A 9,552-nucleotide genomic window follows, 5' to 3' on the forward strand; every position below is an offset into this window, starting at 1 on the left:
CCAGCTGGGTTTGAACTCAGGACCATCTGTCTTGAAGTCCAGTGCTGATGCAACTACACCACCAGCCGGCCCATTTAACTACTCCTTATTATAAATTATTTAATATCTACCTGTAAGGGACCTGTAGTTGCCAAGTTGGACCTTTTTTTACATTCAGGCTGAGTGTCTATCCATTCAGTCTGAGAAGTCAGTCTCATCTGTGTCTGCAGCAGATCCCTCAAACCAGACTATCTGCATCTCTGCACTGGAGCAGTGAACCACAGTGCACTAAGGGATGTGACTTGAGAGAATAATTATCAAGCTAAAATGGTCCAGAGACATGATTAAGGAGTATGACTTAAATGTTTCACAAAGTAAAATGAGCATTTATGTAGCTTAAGTGATTTCTCCTCTTACAAGTAAATAGAACCATGATTAATAGGAATAAATAATTTTTCAGAAGTTTGTTGTCTTCATTAGTTGCAGTTAGTTCACTTTGAGGTAGGTTCCACAATTCGGGAAGGGCTTTATACCTTCATTATTGTTCTTGGAACAAAAGTTTTATAAATCAGTTCTTGTGACAGATGCTCAGAGGGCCTCCTCTGTTTACTCTGATTGAGCCTTGATGAATTTTGCCTCCGTCTAAATGTGAATTTTAAGTTATTCTTTGTTTTAACATGGCACGATTTGTTTTTTGTCCATGTCAGCAACTCATTGTATTTCTCCCCCCCAGATATCGCCAGTGTGACCCAGCTGAGAAACATATTTACAAGTCCCAGCCCATTTTTGGCTCGCACTATGGAATTGACAAAGCAGGAGTGATTCGAGTCGGCGACCCTGTGTATATGATTGTTGAAAAGTAGGAGTGCAGATTGAAAGACTGTTGTATCGCTTGTAAAATTATTACATGTTTAATGTATTTCCTTTTGGTAACACTAGTTTGTAAGATTCATAAACTGAAGGCTTAAAACCAGATTTTTCAGCTGCAATCTGCCTTACTTGACAGGTAAGGCTTCTTCTTTTAAAAAAAAAATTGAGGATCGAATTATATGAAACATGTTATAAAGCTCTATTGGCATGAAGTATTTAAATCTGCCTTGTAAAATGTCAATGCATATTGTTGGTATATTTTTCATGAAAATAATTTAGTAGAAATTATTTTGGATATTAGAACTTTTATTGTGTGTTTCAGAAAGAGATTTAATCAAAAACTAATCCCAAAGTGGAATCAGATACTCACAATGTGATACTTGTTTATTCATTGGATGTAGTGGTTTCAATGGACGTGCCAGTCATGTTCTGACATTGGATGAAATCTGCTTGCGGGTGTGTGAGCTGCAGAGAGCGGAGGTTGTTCAGACCGAAGCAGAGTCCACCAGAATGGAGAGGTCTCTTTATGCATGGCCAGCCTTGAACGATCCATGACCCCCGACATCCAGCTGTAGGTTGATTCATTTTACTCACTCTGGCATCCCTCGCAGCAGCTAAATTTCATACCAACCCCACGCATTCCCCAAACGTACCATCATCAGCTCCGCTAACTGAACACCTTGAGTATACTCTCGCTAACTGATCACAATCAACCCCCTAACACTTAAAGTCTGTCCTGTTTATCCACTACTCCACTTCCCTGCCTCTTTCAATGACAGACCCCTCCCAATGCCCAATATGTTGTATATGGCAAAACATGTTTTGCTTCCTTCTGACTCATTCCCTCACCATCTTTGAGCACCGGCTCAACATAAGGCTCAGAACAACTTTTAGACCACCTTTAACCATCTGAATTTTGAAATAGTTGGTAAAGGCTGTATAGTAGCTTTGGTGCGATGTACTCTACCTTGGAAGAAAGAGCACAAAACATTGTAGTTACTATAAGAGTGTTTATTGCAAATGGAACACAAGGTGTTAAAGATCCGTTTGGGGAACTGGCTTAAAGAATTGACCAAGCACATTAAAGTGAAGTAACCAATCTAGCCACTGTCTCCTGAACTTATTAGGTCAATGACTGATCTCAGTCAATATCAACTCCACTTCCTATCATGGTAAAAATAAATTGTTTTTCCAACACTTTGTGTTGCCTGCTTATGTGCCAGAATCCAGAACAGCTGAGAATGATTTTGGTAGTATGATGGAGTAATGTTTCCATAATTTTAAAAGAAGAAGTGAAAATAGCCAATGTAATGATATTTAGGACAGTAGAGCCCTTTTGCTGAATTTCTTACCTAAAGATGCTCCTTTATTGCATGAAGAAACCTGAACTTCTAATGATTTTCACAGAGAGTCCATGTCTGCTGCTGCAGGTGGTTTACATAGATTCTTTGCTCCATCTATTTTCCCTAATGGATATTGTATTTTTAAACTGCCATTCAGTGATTCCAGCGGTCAGTTAATTTCAGTAATTTATTTTTCCCGAGAGTCAATGTTGGATGTACTCACTGACTGTACTCAGGACTAGACAAACAACTCATGGAAGTGGTTAATTGGGAAATAAACCACATTTTTAAAATTGAAATTGCATAAGCTCCTCGGTTTTTCACTCTCCTGTACCTCTGCTATTAATTCCTTCTAGGATGAGTGTGCTCTTGGTCCTAATTCCAAAGCTTGTAAATCATTTTGTATATTTTGTAATTTGGAGAGAAAGGTAGGATTGAATCAATGCATGGTTTTAGAATTGCATTTAAATTTTATAGTACAATGCAATAGCAGAAATAAATTTGGGAACTTCATGATACAGATATTTTCTTTGAAGAAGTTGTTACGTAGTTAAACAGCTTAGGACAGTGCTGTTATTTGTGTTCGGTGTTTAGTAACATACTGCTCTGGTTAATTAATAGTTTTGGAAAAAATATCATGTTTAGTTTGTGAACACCTTGCTGCTTTGAGCGTAACCTTTCAAGTTCTAAACTTGATTATGGAAGCTTAGACACGAATCCCCATTCCTAAAGAAATTCATGAATCCATTTTTAAATCTACTGGTTCTATCAAAACTCTACCATCCATTAAAAAAGCTCACATTTCCCCTTTGCTCCTGATACACTAAGGAAAGATGTAACTTCAAAATCACTTAAGTGATGTTGCTATAGGTAGCAATGGTTTATTTGTTTTTCTTGCCCAATGTGACATTTACTGATTTTATTAATGTTCTTCTTACCAAATTCCCCAGATCAGTTCCATGCTGTGTAACCTCAGGAATTTTTAATGGGATTGTGTCATTTACTGCTGTGTTCCTCACATGGTCTCTCTGTGCTTTTTATTATTTTCATTACATTCCTCTGTTTTTGAAGTTCTTTCTGTCTTGTTCCTGGAGCATTGCATCCCTTCAGACTGTGCTCTTCACAAATCTTAATTGTGTTTTTTTTAACTGTTCTGTTCTGTCCTCAGAACAGGTCCTTGGGTGAAATTGGTCTTTGATTGCTGCAGACAAAGAACTAAAAGTAAAATCAGATGGCTTGTAAAATATGTGCCTTTTAATTCTTCACTGCTTGGCACTGTTGCCAAAGACCATTTTAATATCTAACAACTTTATGACCACAAACCTCAAAGGATTCCAAATTTAACTTCTCTTATTATTCCCAATTCACTACATCGGATCCAGTTGAATATTGTTTTTCACTTGCAGGTTCCCTTATTTATCATTTTAAGAAATACACATGGAATTCTTTAATAATCTCTGAACACATTATAACCCGTTATGTTCCAGTCTCTGCCAAGCAGAATAAAATTTTCCACAATTACAATTAGGACTATAGAATTGACTTGTCTTATGATCTTCTGTATCTGTTCAAGTAGGTTGTTTAGTCTGGAAGAATTTCCTTTTACACATTTTTTAAGCTGGAAGTCATCTTTACTGCGGCTGTTCTTGTGACCATTATGAGGGAAACTCCACTGAGTAGCACTTTCTCATAAAGGTCATGAACAACAGGGTTTAAACTGCTCAAACAGTTCACACTGAGGAGTCATCTTCTTTTCTGGATTTTATCACAGTCTTGAGTGAAGGGAAAGCAGATGTACCCACTATCGTATCTAATCTATTATTCTTTAGTGTCCAGCTGTGGTCTGCTTCAGGAAAGACCTGAAGATACATTACAGCACAAGTTATCCTGGTCTGTTTCTGTGCAATTATTGTCATAGAGTCATAGAACACTGCAACACAGGAACAGGCCTGTTAGCCTGAGCTATTAATCTGCCTAGCCCCATCGATCTGCACCCTGATCTTAGCCTTCCATACCCATCCCTTCCATCTACATATCCAAATTTCTCTTAAACATTGAATCAACCCCTCATGCATTACTTGTGGTGGCAGCTCGTTCCATTCTCTCACCACCACATGAGTGAATAAGACAATAATTTTATATACTTCTAACAAATCTCCCCTCAATCTTCTATGTTCTAGGGAATAAAGTATTAACCTATTCAACTTTTCCCTATAACTCAGGTCCTCAGGTTTTGGCAACATTCTTGCAAATTTTTTCTGCACTCTTTCAATCTTAATTACATCTTTCCTGTTGGTAGGTGACCAAAATTGAACACAATACTCCAAATTAAGTCTTGTCAATGTCTTGTACAATTTCAATGCAACATCCCAACAATTGAACCCAGACAATAGATTTTTGAAGGCCAATGAGCTAAAAGCTTTCTTTACAACCCTATCTATATGTGGTGCCACTTGCAATGAATTTATGACTCTGTATTCCCAGGTCCCTCTATTCTATTACACTCTTCAGTACTCACTGTGTAAGACCTTGACTGTACAAAGTACAACACCTCACACTAGTCTGTATTAAGTTCCATCTGCCATTATTTAACCCATTTTTCCAGCTGGTCTAGATCCCACTGCGAACTTCCAAAATCTTCCTCACTGTCCAGTACATTCCCAATCTTGGTGTCACTCACAGATTTGCTGATCCTGTTTACCACATTATCATCCAGATAATAATATAGATGACAAACAAAAATGGACCCAGCACCAATCCCTGTGGCACACCTCTAGCCACAGGCCTTCAGTCAGAGAGGCAATCATCTACAACACTCTCAGGCTTCTTCCGCGAAGCCAGTGTCTGATCCAATTTACTACCTCATCTTGAATTCAAAGGACTGAACTTTCTTGACCATCCTCCCATGCAGGATCATGTCATAGGCCTTGCTAAAGTCCATGTAGACAATATCCACTGCCTTGCCTTCATCAGCTTTCCTGGTAACTTCCTTGAAGAACTCTATAAGATTGGTTGGGCATTACTTACCATGCGCAAAGCCATGTTGACTATCCCTAATCCATCTCTGTCCATCCAAATACTTATATATCTAGTCTCTTAGAATACCTTCCAATAACTTTCCCGCTACTGATGTCAGGCTCACTGGCCTTTAAATTCCTGGCTTACTCCTAGAGCCTTTCTTAAACAACAGAACAGTGTTAGCTTTCCTCCAGTCCTCTGGCGCCTCACATGTGGCGAAGTATCTATTTTAAGTATCTCTGCTAGGACCCTGGTAATTTTTGTACTAGCCTCACATAGGGCCCAAGGGAACACGTTGTCAGGCCCTGGGGATTTATCCACCAACTTGCTTCAAGACAGCAAACACCTCCACCGCTGTAATCTGTATAGGGGTCTGTATAGGAGATCTAGGCCTCATATGGAGCCAGTGATCATTAATGGAGAATGTGTGGAGCAGGTTAAGACCTACAAGTATCTGGGAGTACAGTTAGACGAGAAGCTAGACTGGACTGCCAACACAGATGCCTTGTGCAGGAAGGCACAGAGTCGACTGTACTTCCTTAGAAGGTTGGCGTCATTCAATGTCTAGTGAGATGCTGAAGATGTTCTATAGGTCAGTTGTGGAGAGCGCCCTCTTCTTTGTGGTGGCGTGTTGGGGAGGAAGCATTAAGAAGAGGGACGCCTCACGTCTTAATAAGCTGGTAAGGAAGGCGGGCTCTGTCGTGGGCAAAGTACTGGAGAGTTTAACATCGGTAGCTGAGCGAAGGGCGCTGAGTAGGCTACGGTCAATTATGGATAACTCTGAACATCCTCTACATAGCACCATCCAGAGACAGAGAAGCAGTTTCAGCGACGGGTTACTATCGATGCAATGCTCCTCCGACAGGATGAAGAGGTCAATACTCCCCAATGCCATTAGGCTTTACAATTCTACCGCCAGGACTTAAGAACTTTTTAAAAGCTATTATTAATGCTTTTTGAGATAGTGATTTAGATGCATATCATATTTTTTACTGAGTTAAGTATTGTATGTAATTAGTTTTGCTACAACAAGTGTATGGGACATTGGAAAAAAAGTTGAATTTCCCCATGGGGATGAATAAAGTATCTATCTATCTATCTATCTATCTATCATGACCTTGTTGTTGCATTGCCTCATATCTGAAGGCTTGGTGTCCGTCTCCCCAGTAAGTACAATGAAAAAAAATCCGTTGAAGAACTCGCCCATCTCATCGGCTCCACACATTGATTACCATTCTGATCTTTAAGAGGACCAATTTCTACTTGGTCCAAGTAAAAATGTGGAAACCTTAGGTCCTGTAGGGTAACATCACTGAAAAGACAAGGTCCATATTAGTTCTGTCTGGCCAATGTGAAAACTTGTTTTAAAAGGATTTGCAAATTGTTAAATAAAATTGCATCTTTGACTAATTATCAGTCATTGTAAAATTAAATAATTTGACATTCTGCACAAATTGCATCCCAATCCCACATGAGACAGTCATCCAATTAATGTATATATTTAAAACAATGTAAGTGCATCCAGCTTATGCTTTTCTGTCCCTTAAAGCTGATAGATTGGAATCCAGGCGGGATGAGCACAGAACACTGCAGGCAAAAATTGAGGGAAATTTTGTTATGACATTTTCTTTTTTCATTTGTTAATCTGTTAACTAGTTACTTCTACAATCCTAAAATTATTTTATGTAATCAAACTTCATAGACGTCTCATTCCTTCAGCACTAGGTCCATGCGAAATACAAACGCTCAACGAGGTCTAGTCAATCACAGAATTTCTATTTGTCATTTTGCTTTGCAGTATAACTACAATTTAACTACAATATAAACAGGACAACATAAATTATTAACTTTGAGGGTTTTGAACCCCTATCATACCTTTATAATCATATGGATAAAATATTTTCAAATCTCGTGTGGTACTTTTAAATTGAGAAATTGTGGATAGCATAGAAGACTGGCAATGAAGACAATAGGATATAGATCAGTTGCAGGTATGGATAGAGAAAAGGCAGATGGAGCTTAACTCAGCTAAATGTGAAGTGTTGCACCTTGGTAGGCCAAGTGAAAGAGACAGTACACTGTTAAGGGCAAGATTCTTAACAATGTTGAAGAGTAGAGGGATCTTGGGGTCCAAGTTCATAGCCCCTTGAAAGTGGCTACACAGGTTGATAGAGTGGTTAAGTAGGGATATGGCATGACTTATTAGTCATGGCATTGAGTTCAAATGTCAAGAAGTTATATTGTAGCTTTATAAAACTCCAGTTAGGCTACATCTGGAGTATTCCATATAGTTCTGGTCATGATGTCAAGGCTTTGGAGAGGATGCTGAAGAGGTTTACCAGGATTAGAGGCATATACTATAATGAAAGGTTGGACAAACTTGGATTGTTTTCTTTGGAGTGACAGAGGCTGAGGGGAGATCTGGTAAAGGTTTATAAGGTTATGAGAGCTAGAGTAGGCAGACAATATCATTTTCCAAGGGCTGAAATGTCTAATATAAGATGGCATGCATTTAAGTTGAGAGGGGACAATTCCAAAGGAGATGTGAAGGGCAAGTTTTTTTTTTAAAGCACAGAGTTGTGGGTGCCTGGAATGCACTGCTTTGGGGTGGTGGTAGAGGCAGAGACATTAAAGACTTTTAAGGGATGTTCAGATAGGCACATGAATATGAGGGAAATGGAAGGATATGGACACTGTGTAGGCAGAAGAGATTAGTTTAGCTGGCCTTTTGATTACTAACTTAATTGGTTTAGCACAACATTGTGGGTCAAGGAGCCTATTCCTGTGTTCTATGTTTTACATGGAAACGGAAAGCAGTGGAACATCGTGATTAGTGTGGACTGTTCTGAGGGATGTTACAAAGACTACAGTTTCATTATATATAGTATTGCTATGAGATCTTGCATGGATCTCAGCTTTAGCATATTACAGTATAAAACACAAATATAACCCATCTTAATCTAATTTTATTTTTCTTATTGATGCATAGCCAGACCGAATTGCTCTATATTATACTATAAAGTTACCTAGATACTCCTATCTTAGCATGTTCCAATGTAATGCGATATACTTTATCAAGTCCCATTATAGCTGTGCTGTACTGTAGAATATTACAGTATTGCAGTGTACAGCTGGATGTGACTCATAACTGAATTTTATCTTACTGTAAATCAATGTGTAATTGCTAGACATGATGTGGGACTGTATGCTATGAAAAATTGTTTAACTATTCTGTAAGACATACAGCTATTAGTTCCATCTGTGGCTCAGTTAGTAGCACTGTCACCTCTGAGGTTGAAGGTTATGTGTTCAGGTCTCACTCCAGAGAACTGAACACAAAATAACTATGCTGATTTGCCAGAGGAGTGCACAGGAAGTGCTGTACTGAAGGAGGTGCTGTCTGACTGATGAAATATTAAACTGAGGCTATGTCTGCTTTATCATCTGCACATAAAAAATCCCATTATTTTAATTTGAAATAGAGAAGAGAAATTATTTACAGTACTCAGCATTATTAAAACAGATTATTTGGCCTAAATGACTTGTTGGAGCATGGTGTCTGCAAATAAGCTTTCATGTTTCCTACATTACAACAGTAACCATACTTTAAAAGCCTTTAATTGATGAAAAGTGCTTTGGGATGTTTTGCAATGGATGTGAAAGGCTGCAATTGTAAATCTGTTTTGAATGGTATTTGCTGTTGATTTTGAGAATTATGTTAAAGCTATTAATATTAATATAATAACAATGAAGACATGAAAAGCAAAGTTTTCTGACAAGAAAGATAGCATTATCTGCAAAAGCAATCTGCAGATTGTAATATTTTTAGTAAAAACAAGCAGTTTTTCAGATGTCAAGTTTTAAAACACTGTAGAGGACACTGAATAATAGTAAGATGATGCTTTTTATTATCTATAATCTACCCTCATTAGTAAATACCATTTATTCTATAACTGTACATGTACATCTAGTTTCTTGTGACACTGCTTGGTTCCTAGTACATTTCTCCACAAGCCTTTATTAAATTTCTAGTTTCAAATAAAAATGTTGCTGATGTGTCTGGTTTCTATTTTTAAATACTTTAAATGTAATAGATTTGAAAAGAATTAGGTTGTGTTTTTATGCTATATGAGAAATAAAAACCAAAGTTGTGTGGCTCACTGAAATAATGAGAGTTTGTGGATCTCATTGTTATTGAATAAGCAAGCAGCATTAAAAATAAATTGGATTTATATGATCATAAAAGTTCCATTGCTTTTTATCCAACTCCACTATTTATTCCAAACTTTACATTAAGCCCCTTAGTATTTGTCAACGTGAATAACCTGAGGTACAAATAACC

General features: G+C 37.9%; 1 protein-coding gene across 2 annotated transcripts in view; it reads left to right on the forward strand.

Annotated features, from left to right (window-relative positions):
• marc1 (mitochondrial amidoxime reducing component 1) overlaps window positions 1-9,255 on the forward strand; it is a 47,828-nt gene extending 38,573 nt beyond the window's left edge. For both annotated transcript variants that reach the window (XM_073050908.1, XM_073050910.1), the window contains one exon: window positions 713-9,255. In XM_073050908.1, the coding sequence (XP_072907009.1) occupies window positions 713-801 (89 nt within the window). In that variant the 3' untranslated portion in view covers window positions 802-9,255. The remainder of the gene's footprint in view (window positions 1-712) is intronic.
• Window positions 9,256-9,552: the final 297 nt, after the last annotated feature.

Source organism: Hemitrygon akajei, chromosome 7 (assembly GCF_048418815.1).
Source record: "Hemitrygon akajei chromosome 7, sHemAka1.3, whole genome shotgun sequence".
Classification (NCBI taxonomy): Eukaryota; Metazoa; Chordata; class Chondrichthyes; order Myliobatiformes; family Dasyatidae; genus Hemitrygon; species Hemitrygon akajei.